Here is a 16,384-nt window from a genome sequence, read left to right as displayed (position 1 = left end):
CTCTCTTCCCCTTGTACAAGCCCCACCCAGAAAGTTTCACATTTTTTTTGCCTCTTCAATGAAATGTCCACACTTACCAAAAGCTACACTGCATGCTGTCCACAAAACAACTCATTTCAAAAGCTTTATTCTTTCACCCTCTTTTGAAGTAGCCCACACAGTTGCTCAAAGTATTTCTTAATGAGTTGTTTTTGCTGCATGGCAATGACAACAATAAAGATTTGGTCCATTTTCATGTTACATGTGCTCTGTAACAACAATCCATTCTAATAAACTAATAGCATTCAATGTTGAAAGTGTAAGGGAATGTATTGTGTATAGAATCTAAAATGGCCAATAAAAGAATATGCATTGGCTTACATTGATGATAATAGATTCCAATTCTTTTGAACTGGGAGGGTTGGCAGTGATCATTCTCTGCCAAAAGAGTTAAGCATTAAAATGCTGTTACCTAGGGTGACGAAATGTCCTCTTTTGCCCGGACATGTCCACTTTTCACATCCTGTCCCGGGCGTCCGGCGGGTTTATGAAGATGTCCGGTTTCGATTATTTTTTGCGGGACCAATTAGCGTGTGTTGAACTTGACTGACGCTTTGCACAGAATACTACGATACTGTGCTGCCTGTGATGTGCTCTCAGCCTGCCGAGTTGTTAAGACTTTTATTCCGGTCAATACTTACATAATCAAATGCTTATATACCTAAAAGAGTAATTAAGTCGAAAATACCTCTAGTCTTCTTTGGATACAAATTTGCGCAGGCGTGCACAGTCACAGACTTGCTTTATCATGGCGCTAACTACCAATTCTCATTCAAAAACAAACCTTCGCCCCGACACGAGCTCACAGGCTATCGGTATGTACAGTCGTTAAACTTACTTTTCGGCATCTTTCGACTTCTGTCTAAGGGGCAGTTTACATGGCGACTCTGCGACATGAAGACGCAATGACTGTGTTGCGGGGTGGCCTCACGTGCACATGGTGTCGGCGAAGACGAACAATGGCGTACCGCACGCAGGCTATTTTTAGCCCGTGAAGTCGCATTGTAAAGCGGAAGTAAAGCCGAAGTGGGACATTATAGACCCACCCTCGCATAGACCCAACGTAAAAAGTGCTACTTTTCTCCGGTAATCTTTCAAAAACGAACATGCCGATCACGCATTGCTTTTTTGGAACTTGTAGAAACGACTCTAGACATTACGACACATGAAGGATGTTTTCTTCATACATTTCCGGAAACCAAAAACTCGAGAGGAAAAAATGTGAAGACCGAATCAACTTGCGCGGACTTTAACACCAGCTCGGCGAATCCATTCACGTTTCATATGCAGTAAACATTATGTTGGGTTTGCATGGTCTTTCAGAGGACAAAGAGGTAAGCCATTTTTATATTTTTAACTTATTTTTTTAGCGTAACGTTGTGCCGTACTGCTTCTGTCTGACAATGAATGACCTGAAAAGAATTACAATGGTATCTGACTGCCACTGTTACCGTTTCTGTTATATATATAAAAAAAACTACTTTAGTAAGGGGGAAGTGTAAATAAATTATAGGATTAAGATGTGTTATCAATGAAAAAATTACAAGTGTTCGTTGGCTGTCACTGAGTAGCATTTGCGATCGCTACACAAAGCTAACTAAATTACCCCCAAGAACGCTAAGAGACATAGGACAACCAGAGGATATATAAGAAAGACAGGGCTGATGGTAAAGGATAGCTTGTGGAAACAGGAGAATGTAATTGTCAGTTGCGTCGATAAAAAAGCTATGCTTAGGTTGGCTCGTTTTTTTTTCGTCTTTTTCAGCCTTCGACATAAAGCCATCTCTTTAACTGAACATTTTTATGTTCTTCCACATCTTTGCCAGTGAATTTGGCACCAGGCACATCATTTTCGGAGAGAATTGGTAGGTTTAACTCTGTAAACATCTCCTTTGTACACAATTTCCATTCATTTCCTATTAGGGACAAACGGTGGCTTGTCCTTACTTAGCAACAGTAGCTAATGACATGAATATTAATGAACGGAAGTGACGTGTTGCTTGCGGTACGCCATTCTAAATCCTGCCTCCAAAGTGGAAGAATCTGATCGCGGAGGATTGAGGGGGGCTTCCTCGGCATGCATATCAAAGGCTCCCGCGGCACGAGACCACGCAGATAACGTCAGCACTCGTACACGTCATATTGGGCGTGCGCAGCTGTGCTACCAAACATTAAAAACAGCAAATATGGCGGAATGTTGGCTTTAATTTACTGTTTAAATAATATTTTTAAATTAAATATGTTGAATGTTTCCATTTTTGTGCCTTTTTGAACAAAAGAAAAATGCCATTGCTTCGAGTGGGTGGGCATATTTTTTTCCGGGCTGAGGGAGCTTGGTGGGGTCAAAGTGCATCATTCTCTGTCGCCCTGTAAATCTGCACTGCCCCCTAGGGCATGGCATGAATACTACATCGTTTTCATGCGGAATTGTGACATTGTTCGAATGGAGACGCAAATGCAAATGCAGATTTGAAATTTTTCGTCTTCTCGGAGAGTCACCATGTAAACGGCCCCTAAGCTTTGTACTAGTGCACAGGTGTCAAACCGATTCCAGAAAGGGCCTAGTGGGTGCAGGTTTGCTTTCCAACCAATGAAGAGGACACCTTTTCACCAATTAGATCTTTTACATGTGTAATCAGTTAAACTTTGTCAGGTGCTGCTTGTTTCAGCAGGAAGTTCATTGGTTAAACACTCTGCGCGTTATCGGTTGGAACAAAATCCAGCACCCACTAGGCCCTTTCTGGAATCTGTTTGACACCTGTGTACTAGTGTGATCTGTAAAATCCCATTTGGTGTCACATCATTGCGCCGCCAATGATTGTAAACTTTTATAGCAATGTTTGATTTTGCCTAAGCTACCAATGCACCGCTAATAGGGTGGCAGTCAGTGAGCTAAGCCGCACTAGGCATTATGGAAAATGTATTTTTGAACTGCTGCGTTTGGAAAGATGCTGGTTGAATCGTTAGCAATTTATTTCCGTTATTGTTTGTTGAATTGTATGCAATTTATTTAGGTTATTGTTTGCGTGCAATCTAAAACATTGAGAATAACAATTGAGTGGGAATAACAATTTGTCAATGACAATTGTCACGAAAGCAATTTATAAAAATGTTTAGTTGGCACATAGCCTACTGAGTGTATGTATTGACTAGACTACATTTCCATGGGTGTGCGTTATATTGGTACTGCATTATTTTTATCATCTTTTTATTTCAGTTTAGTAGAGGGGTGTGGCTTTGTCCAGTTTTTTTTTTTTTTTTTTTTTTTTTTTTTTTGCGTTTTTATTGTTCGATTATTTTTCAGGAATAATAAAGCCTGTTGATTAACTGAATTTTCCTATCCAAATGGAGGAAGCAGACTTTAAATATATTAAAGTGATATAGGCAACTTTGAGTGAACTTCAAGTAAAATTCAAGAATCTCGAGGCCGGGCCGAGTGTCCTCTTTATGGAAATCAAAATATGGTCACCCTATGTTACCATTACCAAGTATAGTAGGAATCCCTCGATACCATGCAAATATGCAATAACCATAGGAATTATTTTTCAAAAGTCACCACTTTTTACCCTGATAAATTTCTTTTGACACGAGTATTACATTTCACGTTAAATGTGACACAAGATATTTTTATTTCACCCTTGTCATTTATTGTCATTTGACAAGTTCAAAAAAATATTTTTTTTGTGTGTGGGGGGGGGGGGGGGGGGTATTTTGTCTTAATACTTTTAACAAATGCCATCTTATTTTACACATGCTGACCATTGGGTTTTGACCATTACACATGATGCTAAAATGTTACAAAACATTGCCTGTTTAGTTGATAAATGTGTTATTATTACATCAATTTTCACATTTCTATTTTTTCTTAAGAGAAAAATAGTTTATATCTAAACAATTTGAGTGAGCTAATGGATTCAGGAAGCATGAATATACTACTGGCATGTACAGTAAGTGCATGCAGTGTGGAACAGAGAGCTGACCAGTCTGGAGTCTAATACTGTTTCACATTATTTAAAAAGCTTTAAATTGATTATCGATGGGTCCTGCCAGGCAACGCACTCACTGGATTACCATCAGCCATCATGGCAGCAACATACTTTTACTTGGCCATGGCAAAATCTGATTCTCAAAAAGATAATGTTCATCAATATTGCTAGAGGAGCTAGTTTTTGTATATTCTAATATTCCCTTACATGCAGGTTTTTTTAAAACCCTTTATGAGGCAAGTGACTATTTTTAACCCATAAAGACCTGAGGTTCACAAATGTGGAAATCACATTTGGGCCATGTAGGCCACAATGACAATATATCATTCGCCCCTGCAGTCAAAATGGATTGGATGCCTAGTTGTCAATGGCAGCCAATGAGTTCAATGAGTGCCTGCCCAGTAAAGGGTTAAACTTGTTTCAAGCTTTGTCACTTTTGTTCTCAAAAAGTAGGGGGAGGGGGAAAATCTGGGGGGGGGAAATCATAAATCAAATTCTTGGTTAAATAAAAAACTGAGGTTTTATTTTCAGGCCATATCACCTAGCCCCAGCTACTACTTTAGTCGCCATCTTGTTTATATTTGATCGATTGTTGCCTCCAATAACACAGTGCAACGGGAATCGCATCCACATGTACGTGCATCAAAATAAAAATGACTGGTTTCAAAATCAAATCATGGCATATTTTAAATTTTATTTTAACTTCCTCAACACCGTAGAGCCACTCACAGGCCAAATGTGGTCTGTGGGCCATAGTGCCGAGATGCGCCCTGTGATTGGCAACCAATACATGGTGTAGCTCACCAAATTTAGCCAGAATAGGCTGCTGTTCGCCCGCAACCCTGGTGAGGAAAGGAAGATTGATGTAGCTTTAAATGAATGTGATGAATTAGTGGAGTGATCGAGTTTGCGCAATTACTTCAAATTTATTTTCAGCACACACTCCAGTTTAATTATTCTCAGACCATATGTTGATGCAGGGTGCACGTCCAATACGTGAATGCTCAGCAATTCTGTGGTCACATCCCTTATATAGCAATATGCACTAAAGTTTTTTTGCTGTATCAGTAAATGTCTACGCTCTGCTGTCATTACCATCCATCTGCTCTCAATTTACATTCTCTGACATATTTGTGTCTTTTTTAGCCACACTGTGTATAAATTGGCCAGTTCATTTCACAATTAATTCAAGACTGACACTCTACTGACATCACACTGGGAGTGTTTCAGTATTAACTTTCTTCCCATTTTCTTACACACAGTGTTACAATCTCAGCAAAAGGCATTTTAGCCTTAAACCAAGTGTAAAAGGATTGCTGGTTTTAAATTATTCACTGCCACTGATGGTGATAAATATCCAATCCATTTCAACTGAGAGGGCTGGTAGTGAATGATCATGTTTCAGCGCCGTTGATGGGGATAGATGTCCAATCCATTTTAACCGGCAGGGCTGTCACTACCAGGTCTCCAGTTAAAATAGTTTGGACATCTACCGTATAGCCATAAATGGCAGCCAATGGGTCAATGTTTAAACTTTTATAAGCACAAAAAAAAACAACACTACAGTATGTCTTAACTTGTCAATGCAACCTTTAGGGCAGGGGCGCCCAACTAAATTTTGCAAGAGGACCAGTAACTCCAAATGGCCCAAAGTCCGAACATGCTAAGGCAGGGGTCTAGACAGTCATACACTACATTAAAAAATAAAATAAAAATCTGTTTTCATTCACTTGAAAACAATAGATAAAATACCTTCTTAACATAACTCAAGTACAGTATTCATTTGTTTTGTGAAAGTATTCACATACTATTTAAAAAGTACAGTATGTCTTTCAACAAATGAACAATAATACTTATTAATATAAAAAAATGTTCGGAGGTCCAGACAAAATTGTGTCATGGTCAGGAGTCTGACCGCGGTCCACCAGTTGTGGGCCACTGCTTAACAGTATGCTGTTCTCTAAAAGCTTTTTACAAAGTGAGCTTTCACACAACTCTATTGGTATATTTTCCAATGAGATTTTGCTACAGTTGCAAGCTGTTTGATATCAGGACTTCAGATGTTATGTTCAATGTGTGCCCGCTTGTATCAATAAATCTTGAGTACAATAGCAGACAAAGAGGCACTGCTCCAGTTGTAAAATTCTTCATATAACTTATTCTGTACAGTACTGGTATATTCTTTTTGAGAACACTATGTAAAATTAGGTCCGGAATAATGGAAGTAAACAAACAAGGGATTCCTCAATATCTGATACAAACAAACCTGGTTGACAGCAAATTGCAGTGTTAGCGAAGGCAACAAGCATCACCATGGCAACCTCTAACTGCAGTCAAAGTCTGTATAGAGGGTAGTGTTAACAAAATAACTGTCTGGCACTATGCTCGTCTATTTAATTCATGTAATTATTCAAGCAATGGCTGTGAGTATGAAGCAAGTAAGTGTGCGTGTGTGTGGCCGTTGGTGTTTGTCTTAGTTGTGACATAATACAGATGTAGTGGATTGTTCAAATAATGCTATGTTTTTAGAGGATCAAAATTCAGCCAGTGCACATCCGCTAAATCCTTTTACTCCCTGTGCTGAATGAAAGAAAATCTCAATTGAGTATGGGTCTTCTTTTGGCAAAAGCATGTCTTGAAAGCAGGCTCAGCTCATCTCTGCCCTCAGGTCCAAGATCTTACAGGGGGGCCCCACATGGACGGAGTAGTCCTCACGCGGGCCAACAATGGCGCCTTTGTGCTGGAGCTGGGATGACGACAGATAACATAATAATGACTTCCTCTGCTCTTACGCTTGCCACACCCTTATATGTTAACAGCGTTTTTTGGCTTTTCAATGTGAGCTGCTCAGCCAAGAAACAAGTCAGTGCCCTAAGTATTCTAGATCCGGTAAAATTGTATGTAAGCGTCCTTTTCTTTACGTCAAAGTCAAATTCTGCAACAAATTTTAATCTTACTTGAAAAGGACTCTTCCAAAATTGGCTTGTAATGGACCCTTAAATTTCCATAATATCAATGCTTATGTATCTTGTGCAAGTGGAAGAGTGTACTGGTACCTCTTTGACACCAATTCAGTCAGTGGTGTTTTCTATTCAAGTCTCAACATGTGGGCCTCAACAGAGACAGCTACTGTGTGTAGAGTGCTTATTGGGAGGATATTAGAGAGAAGCAGCTGTCACGGCTGAAAAGTCTTCTTTGAAATAATGAACATCCCAGCAATCTTTTCCTTGTGTAGCAAGAATGGAAGTTCAAATGTATTTCAAGTGCCACCATTGACACATTCCTAAGCCTCATAATGTACTTCACGATAGGAACATGTTTCATTTTTTTCACCTTTACAACAATAATGTGTTCCCCCAAAGAAAATCTATTGCTCAGTTATGCTTCAAACTGGACCTTTCGTGCTACCCTTCTTTTGAAATGCCTCTGCACATTCTCCCTTCATCCAACCAATTTCCACACCCTTCAATACAAAATTTAAGCTGTGCAGTGCGCAATACATTTGAGCATTCCAAATGAGTTCCAGCAGTCTGCTCCTCTTCCCTCCCAAGACACTGCAGCACATTGCAGTCCCATCTGGAGCAGCAACACAAGAAAATCCTCATCCAACACATGACTTAATCAAATGCTTTTCCCCTTTATATGGCTATAAAATCCAGCTGCAACCTTGTTTGTAATCATAACTTGCTGAACGCTCCTAAATGTACTGCATGCACAAGTCCATGGTACACAACAGCAAATGCCCAAATGCGTGATTTATGCCATAATGTTCAGTGTCTAGTTAAGAATGGATAGATAATGGATTGTGTATCATCTGATGACATGCCATGCATCCTTTGTTTTTATTTTTATCCAAGATCCACTTGTTGGCTGACATGCAGTGTTTATAACAAGTAATAAAAATAATTAGGGATGTCAAAATTATCGCGTTAACGGGCGGTAATTAATTCTTTTTAAATTAATCACGTTAAAATATTTGACGCAATTAACGCACATGCCCCACTCAAACAGATTAAAATGACAGCAGTGTCATGTCCACTTGTTACTTGTGTTTTTTGTCTCCCTCTGCTGGCGCTTGGATGCGACTGATTTTGTGCACCATGAGCATTGTGTAATTATTGACATCAACAATGGCGAGCTACTAGTTTATTTTTTAATTGAAATTTTTACAAATTTTATTCAAACCAAAACATTAAGAGGGGTTTTAATGTAAAATTTCTATAACTTGTACTTACATTTATCTTTTAAGAACTACAAGTCTTTCTATCCATGGATCGCTTTAACAGAATGTTAATGTTAATGCTATCTTGTTGATTTATTGTTATAATAAACAAATACAGTACTTATGTACAGTATGTTGAATGTATATATCCATCTTGTGTCTTATCTTTCCATTCCAACAGTAATTTACAGAAAAATATGGCATATTTTATAGATGGTTTGAATTGCGATTAATTACGATTACTTAATTTTTAAGCTGTGATTAACTCGATTAAAAATTTTAATCATTTGACAGCCCTAAAAATAATGCATGCACTGGACAAACGTCAAATGTGACCCTCTTTAGTAGTACAGTACAGTGTTCAAATGGGTTATAATCTGAGCCCCCCCCCCCCCCCCCCCCTTAAAATGTTTAAAGATTAAATATCTTTTGGAAAATTTTACACACATTCTAGACCTGTGACATCCACACACATGAATCCAAATGATCCAATATTGTAGAGAATAGCTGTTGCACACAAGTATGTATCCTGACAAACCTCCAAAGGTTTTTTTCCTCATTTTTCCATTAGTTTGATTTTATTCACATTAACCTTTTTAGTAAAGTGTCTTCATTTAATATAATTTATGCTTCTGACCAATTTTGAGACATTATTTCATTATTTATTCAGTCCACGCTGAAAAAAAATATCAGCTGTCAATTGATGATGATGTCATCAGCAAGAGACGTCTCCTTCCTGAAAGATCCAACTCCAAGACTAATGACTCTTAATTAGCCTCACCTGCAAATAGGCCTCTGTGCACACACAAGCAAAAGCATCAACAAACTAGAGATGTGTTGGGATGAAAAGAGGAAAAAGTCCACCTTGCTTTTATCTATAATAATGATATACTTCTACTGCCACTGTAGTTCTGTACCACCATCACTGTGGAAGAGCCGTATTTCCGGCCAGGAAGAGTCACCTTTTACCGAAAGGGGTGGCATTGAACAAGATGACCTCCTTGACCAGGGAAGGAAACTATACAAATTCAGCGAAAGTGGTTATGATGAGTTGTGGCATCAAAGTGAATCATCTAATGCAGGTCATGTTCCAGAGTCCGACAATATTCATCAGCAGGGCTTGATATGGGCTTGGACCAAAGGAAAAGCCATTAGAAAACAAAGCTTGCCTGAAAATGATGAAGGATATGAAAGTGATATAACAGGTAACACCTTTCTTAAGGATTCAAATGCTTACATGATACTTATCCATTTTACAGATTTAAAGTCCTTACATGAATTTGATTCTGCATTAGCATTTTCTAGAGTTCCTGGAAAAGTCTTGATATCATCATCTGACTCCGTTCCACACATATCTGAGTGGCTGGCAATGAAGCCAATGCTGCAGTGTGCTGACAATTTCATGACCTTCACAGCTTCAGGAGAAGGATTCTCGCATCTCTTAGTGGACAAAGGTCAGGCATGTTAAATGAAGTACTATTTCTGTTCACTGAATTGCCTATGATTAGGGAAAATGATTTGAACACTGCTGTTATGCTATTTTTTTAAATGTAGTAATCACCTTATTAGTGTTTGGGAAACACCGATGCCACCATAAAAAATAAAAAGACTTGATCATTGAGAGGGCTCCAAATGAATTGGCATACGAGAGTTATTGGCCATCAGCACGTGTCTGCCGCTCAAAACAATGCCACTATTATACTAAGGCGTAGAAAACAGTGCATCCCAAATCCAAATAGTTCAGGATATTAACTAATAGGGGATTTTTAAAAAATTGTTTATTGCCGGAAACTATGAGGAGCGTGTACATTGCATCACTGCCGAGTAATGTGACATGAATTACTTTAGTTGTTCTGAATGGAGATGAGATTTCTTCGTCGTGTATAATATATATATTTTACAGTAGCTGGAAAAAATAACGCATTCCTATTTTTCTCAACAAATATATTTTGAATAGTGCTATTGATTTTAAAAGTTTTAGATATATAGCACCTTTTTAGTGAGGAAAAAAATTGTAACGTACTTCAGTGGATATAAAAGTGTGATTGTTTTTATGCATTTTATTCTCAATTTAAAAGACCAAATTGTCAGAAGTTATCTCTTCAAACCACTGGATGCTAATTTTTTCATTTCTCTTAACAGGAGGGGCCTCCCCTGTCTCTATCTTCCATTTATCACTATATTGTGGTTACCAAGTAAGGACATCATGGAGTGACCTTCAGATAATAGTACCATATGATGCATGCTACATTACCCAGGAGGTGTTCCTCACACACATATTCCTCACCTTACTCGCACTGTCCTTGACCAAAAACCTTCTCCTCTGCTCCCTCAGAACGGCAGCTATGTGCTGTCCATACTTTGGTGGGGGAGCCCTTTGAAACTGTCTTGCCCAGTGGCAATGCCTACGGTAGCATCAGCAATTCCTGTCGTTCTCTGTTCCCCCTATGGCATGGCAGTGCAGCTATACCAGCAAGAGAACAACCTACCAATATTGAGAGTGTTTGGTACTCTAAAGTTATTGTATCCAACTGTGTGATCTTTCTGCGAGTCATTTGTTGCAAATATTTTCTTGAGTGGATCCTAAAATCGAAATTTTTTTCTTTGTTTTTTTGTTTTTTAAAAAAAATATTACTCATTTGATTTATGGTATACCGGTATATTATGGAATATATCATTACTTGTTACTCAACCTTAAATATAAGAAGACTGGAGAGAGGGCAAAAATACTACCGTAATTGTTATGATTAAAAATAAAAATTAAAGATCATCTGTCATGCTGAAATTGAACCTGCTGATTGACCTGAACTCATCAATTTATTTTGCAGGAAATGAAGAGTGGGCTCCATTTGTTTCTGCTCAGTGTGCCTACCGTGCGGACTCTCAACCAGATGAACTAATTTTTTTCATCCCCTTCATTGCTCCTTGTTTTAGAGTAAGTTCATTTCAATTTCAATTGTACTGACTTTTGAAACAAACACTTGAAAATAAACATGTTCTGATCATCACTTTTTAGGATGGACAAGAGCTCCAGTTTGCTTTTAATGAGCAAGAAATGATCCTCTCTTGTCGTCCAAGATCATCCCCTCAGTCTAATAATCCTTTAGCTTCCGCACAGTCTCCAGCCATAGAGCCGATTGATAAACCTGATTACCACCGCACTACCGACAGACACTTGCCATATCCTCATATTCCAAAGCACTCATCTCCTGGTCTTCAGCCTGACACCTCACCTTCGTTTTTTTCAGGCAGTGTTTATGAAGTTCCGCTTCAACAGTTTCCCTATGATTCAAATCCTCTACCTGTTGCACCTGGGAATCAAAATGCCCACCTTCCAGATTATCGCCATACTGCTGACCCTGGATTCCTATCTCCCACATTTCCTGACGTCTACCCTCCTAGCTCAATGCCTGCCATGCCCTGGTTCTCTCAAGACAGTGTGTCTGGTCTCTCCTCAAACTCTTTACCTGCTGTACCTAAATCTTCTGCCTCAGATCAGATTGTCCAGCTTCCTGCTTATCCCCAAATGATTTACCCTGGCTTCTTAGCCCCCAAATTCCCTCCAAGTGTCCCTCATTTCTTTCAAGATAATGGTCCTGGAGCCTCGTTTCATCAGTTCCAATACTCTCAAAATCCTTCAGCGCCTCCTACCCCGGCTCCTCCAACACAAAATCAAAAACCTCAATCTCCTGGTCATTCCCAGGACATCTACCCTAGTTTCATGTCCCCTCATTTCCCCCAGGTCTCTCCTCCAGCATCACTGCCTGCCAGTCCCCCTGAACCTGCTGCTCCTCAAGATCCACGCCCACCCACTCTTCTGGATTATTTTGAAATACCTTCCTATCCTCTTCCTACTTCAGCTACTTTGTTGCCAGGACCATTTACTCCCCTTTCCAGTGAACATAAAAGACCCTCCAGGCCACATTACCAGCTTCCATCCAACTCAGACGACTTATACAATCCATATGAATTTTTTTTCTACCCCAAAACAGATGATCTTCACCATCCTTCCACTTCTACCCCCAGCTATCCTTTTGCCCAAAACCCTCCAACTGAGGAACATAAGCAACCTCGGTACCACCGTCCATTTATTCATTCACCCTACACACCAACACACAGTCCTGTACCCCAGTATCCAACTACACGAAAACCTGTGTTTAGCGGCACTTCCACAGGTGTCTCTGTTGTCCCGAAGGCCAAAGTCTTCTGCTCCTCCAAACAGATGCTTGTGCAGCTCCCACCCGGTCCTATCTCTGGAATTGCTGTTAAAGGTGCGCATATGCTTTCACCCTGGTACGTACAGTACACTATATAGTATGTTTGAAATGCATATGGTTATAATCATCTCTGCTTGAGTTTAAATTGTTTCAGGGGAGCTGCACGGGTTTGCATTTTTTAGGGGGAAGGGAGAATGGGTTGGTGGTGGTCCACTATAAAATGTTATGCACAGTCCCTGTACCAATATCTGCAAAACAAAAGACTTGCTGGTTCCTGTCTCAAATATTTCAGATTTAAAAGGGAATGAGATAACTGTCCAGGACGCTCCAAAGGAATGTGGATATTTGGCAAACATCGGAAAAGATGGCAAAATCCATTTAGGCCTTCAATTAGACACACGCTGTCACTTGACTGTGAAGGCAAGTATTGAATCAGATTTCACAATGAGTACACGTTTTAATAGACTCTTTTCGATCATCAACCTGTTTATGGACAATGTTCCTCAAAGGATAACATGTATATCATCGGCGTCATCTATATGACTCAAAATGGCAGGACGGAAGTTCAGGTTTATTGTCCAGTTTCCACCTATTCGTCTGATGGAGGTACTTTTCTCTGCATTTTTAAAATTCTGCTTTATTGGGATTTGTTTTTCAAGTCTTACCTTTTGATCATACTTTTTTGTTCTGTAAGATTGTAACTTCCCCAGGGAGCAACGCCTCCAGTGCGGCAAAGGCCCGGTATCTGAGGCATCATGTCTTGCCTTGGGCTGCTGCTTCATCAAGCATCTCCCTGCTTGCTTCTACCCTCTGGATGGTGAGATGCAGTCTCCGTTCCTACAAGCATTTTATATTACTTTGCAGGGGAAACTTAATTTCTGATTGTGCGAGGGTATTAGACACTTTGGGTCTTTAGCATTGACCTTTTGTGACATTTTTTTTTCCCAACTACAGTATTACATAACCATGCATGTACTTCATTATACTGTATTCTTATATGAGTGTATGTTCTCCTCCTCTAGAGTGCACAGTTGATCGCCACTTTGTCTTCTCTGTCCCTGCATCCCTCACGGAACCCCCCCTCTCCCCCGGTCTATTGGGGGTTGCCAACAACTCCACCTGTAAACCAGTGAAAGTGACCAATAATTATGCCTTGTTCAAGCTCCCTATGGATGGCTGTGGGACTCGCAGAGTGGTAGGTCCACTAAATATTAGAATTCTGAATAAGAACAGGCTGGTTGGAGTCTTTGTTGCCAGGATGATTGCATAAATTTGTGTTGTTGTTGTTGTTGTTTTTTTAACCTTTGCAGGAAGTTGGGAAAACTTTGATTTATATGGTGGAAGTTGTCAATACAGTTCAGACTATCAGCCTCAATTATGGGACCATCACAAGAGAATCTCCTGTCAGGTCAGACCAAGCTGCTTTTTATAGATTCGCCTGTTACATGTGAACTCAGCAATACAACTGCTACTAATCAGAAAGTTTGTTTATAAAGCCTATATATCGACAGTAAAGCAGAAATGTTATCAAAATACATTGTGCAAACGAGTACAGAAATTTAAAAATAAATATATATTTCATGATTTTGGTGAACTATTTTTGAATCAATTGAATGACAGGCATATTTTGATCTGTCATGCTAGAAAATGGGCAACAAAATCTTATTTTACTTACTTTCCCTCTCCTCCGGCTTGGTTACAATCAATACAGACCTCCATATTTAAGGGAAACCAAGGCAAATTTATAAGTGAACTTGTTTGTGTTGTTCAAGTTATCATGTCATCAACCCGGAGAATACACAAGTAGGAGTCTGCTATCCAGTTTTCCAGGTTTGGTCACATGATATTCACAGTGTTTGCAAAGGTATTTGTAATGTTATTTACTGTCGCCAGCAAAGGGTAATATTGCCAAGCATGGCAGTTCCCTGAGATCTGAGAGACATTTTTATTTCACAAATGCAATATTAACCAGAATATCATGTTGTGATTAGTGTTCAACACACATATACTGATCTTTTGAGAAAAATGTTGGCTTTAATTTTCCTTTAGAGTCACTTATACAATTAACTAATACACTGATCTACATTTGATTAAAGGTGAACTTTTGTAAAGAGCAGACACATGTTCCTATATTTTTACTTATTGGCAGGTTGCTTGTGGAGTGCAGATATGTACCAGGCAGTGCTTTAACTGTGAGCTACTTGGTTAAAACTCCCACTCTGGGGCCAGCAGTCCAAACCCAGGGAGTATTTGGCGTCCAGCTTCGCTTGGCCAAAGGTCTGTAAACAAATTTGTTTCATCATACAGCACCCTCCATGCAATCCATGGTATATAGTCTCAGCATTTATATTACTTTCAGCATGTGAGTCAGGGCTCTGAACATATTGCTGTTTGACTAGTAGCACCAGCATAATTCAGATTTGTGTGCAAAGGAATAAATGAATCTTATCCCGTCATACAAACGTATCCTCTCTCAGATGCTCAGTACACGAGCTACCACCCACAATATCACCAGCCCCTGCAGATGCTGCTGGGGAAACCCCTCTATCTGGAAGTAAGGATGCTCAACGCCCCGGATCCCAGTTTGAGGCTTTTGGTGCACTACTGTGTTGCCTATTCACGCTCTGGAAATTCAGTGTGGGTGCTGCTTTACAACGGGTATGTTTGAGTGCCTTTTGTGAATTGAGTGTTCACTGAGGCAACCTTATAGTCAGAACAAAAAAGGAACATGCATGGTGACAAATGTAATAATTTTCTCCCCTAAAATAAGAACAAAAAGGTTCTAAAATATCTTTTAACCATGCCAAGGTGCCCAAACCCATTGGATCCAACCTCTCAGGTTGTGCTGTCTGATCCACAACCTCCCTCTCCTCATGCTCAAATACGTCGCTTCACCATGAGTACTTTCCAGTTCCTTCCCGAAGCAGAAATCAAAGACCTGGCAGAGGAGGTAAGGATAAACATATCCCACTGTGCTCTAATACATTCACAAACTATTGATATGATCAGATACTAAGGATGAGCTGTTATTAGATTCATTTCTTACAATATATTGTAAGAATATCAGGTATTGCTACATACAATGTCTTTTTACAACATCAGGGTCTTGCAGCTGCTAGTTGCCAGGCAGAATTAGTTGAACACAATAATTTCTGATGCCCCATAGGCCAATGACAAAATTACGAATGCCAATCACATCCACTTGGCTTTTTGGTGGCAACCCAGTTGGCTGATGATGAGACCGCAACAAACACCTATGCATTCAACAAAATTATACCAATAACGACAATAATGGATTGTTTGTCCACAAACTACTCAATGAAATATTGTGCATAAAGAAAGTGACAGGAAAGTGGTAGCAAAAAGACTTTTCAAAGTGAGTGCATACATTTAAATCCAGCAGTCTTTTTCATATATTCTGTCACATTTGTATTTAGATCTTAATTTTCAGACATAAAATGTGACCATACCACACTGTTGACTGGCCAAATTGTATTACTGTATGCTTTATTTCAGATTTACTTCATGTGTGCAACGGAAGCCTGTTCTGAACTTGATGGCCCATGTGTTGAGGGCTGTTTTGGTCATTGATAGTGAGTAAAATGGGTGCACCCAGTGTCGACCCTGAACAAACCTTACGAGTCTTTGCGAAAAATGACAAAAGGGCCATTTGTGGCTACTCTTATGTATGACAGATGGACAATGATTTAGTAATGAGATCTGTGAATTATTTATCAAGACTGATCCATTTCCTGTTCATCTTACAGTTGAGGCATGGAAGACAATTGAAGTTAACTGCAACAGCCTGGTAGGTTAGATATACACATTATTATTTCTCCATCCTGATCACATTTCTTTTCTCTTACAGGGAGCAGATATTAGTCATTTGACCACCAATAAAAGCTTTCCAAGGACATTAA

At 39.4% G+C, this 16,384-nt stretch overlaps 1 protein-coding gene and 1 long non-coding RNA gene across 2 annotated transcripts; one reads left to right on the top strand and one right to left on the bottom strand.

Annotated features, from left to right (window-relative positions):
* Positions 1-5,915: 5,915 nt before the first annotated feature.
* Positions 5,916-14,236, bottom strand: LOC130920516 (uncharacterized). The gene is made up of 3 exons (XR_009064155.1): positions 14,140-14,236; positions 13,130-13,301; positions 5,916-6,771 (listed from the first exon to the last, which is right to left on the bottom strand). It is a non-coding gene; the product is annotated as an uncharacterized LOC130920516 (long non-coding RNA).
* LOC130920515 (uncharacterized) lies at positions 8,975-16,384 on the top strand. Its single transcript, XM_057843807.1, has 17 exons — positions 8,975-9,452; positions 9,543-9,701; positions 10,390-10,508; positions 10,583-10,754; positions 11,076-11,182; positions 11,264-12,518; positions 12,757-12,884; positions 12,974-13,070; positions 13,159-13,281; positions 13,487-13,659; positions 13,775-13,872; positions 14,614-14,741; positions 14,942-15,122; positions 15,273-15,414; positions 15,981-16,057; positions 16,232-16,272; positions 16,333-16,384. Exons 1-15 carry the CDS (start codon positions 9,080-9,082, stop codon positions 16,053-16,055), a joined length of 3,330 nt encoding a protein of 1,109 aa, XP_057699790.1. The 5' UTR covers positions 8,975-9,079; the 3' UTR covers positions 16,056-16,057; positions 16,232-16,272; positions 16,333-16,384.

This window comes from Corythoichthys intestinalis, chromosome 8, assembly GCF_030265065.1.
Source record: "Corythoichthys intestinalis isolate RoL2023-P3 chromosome 8, ASM3026506v1, whole genome shotgun sequence".
Classification (NCBI taxonomy): domain Eukaryota; kingdom Metazoa; phylum Chordata; class Actinopteri; order Syngnathiformes; family Syngnathidae; genus Corythoichthys; species Corythoichthys intestinalis.
Note: the sequence above shows the minus strand (reverse complement) of the source record. Positions and strands in the feature narration are given on the sequence as shown.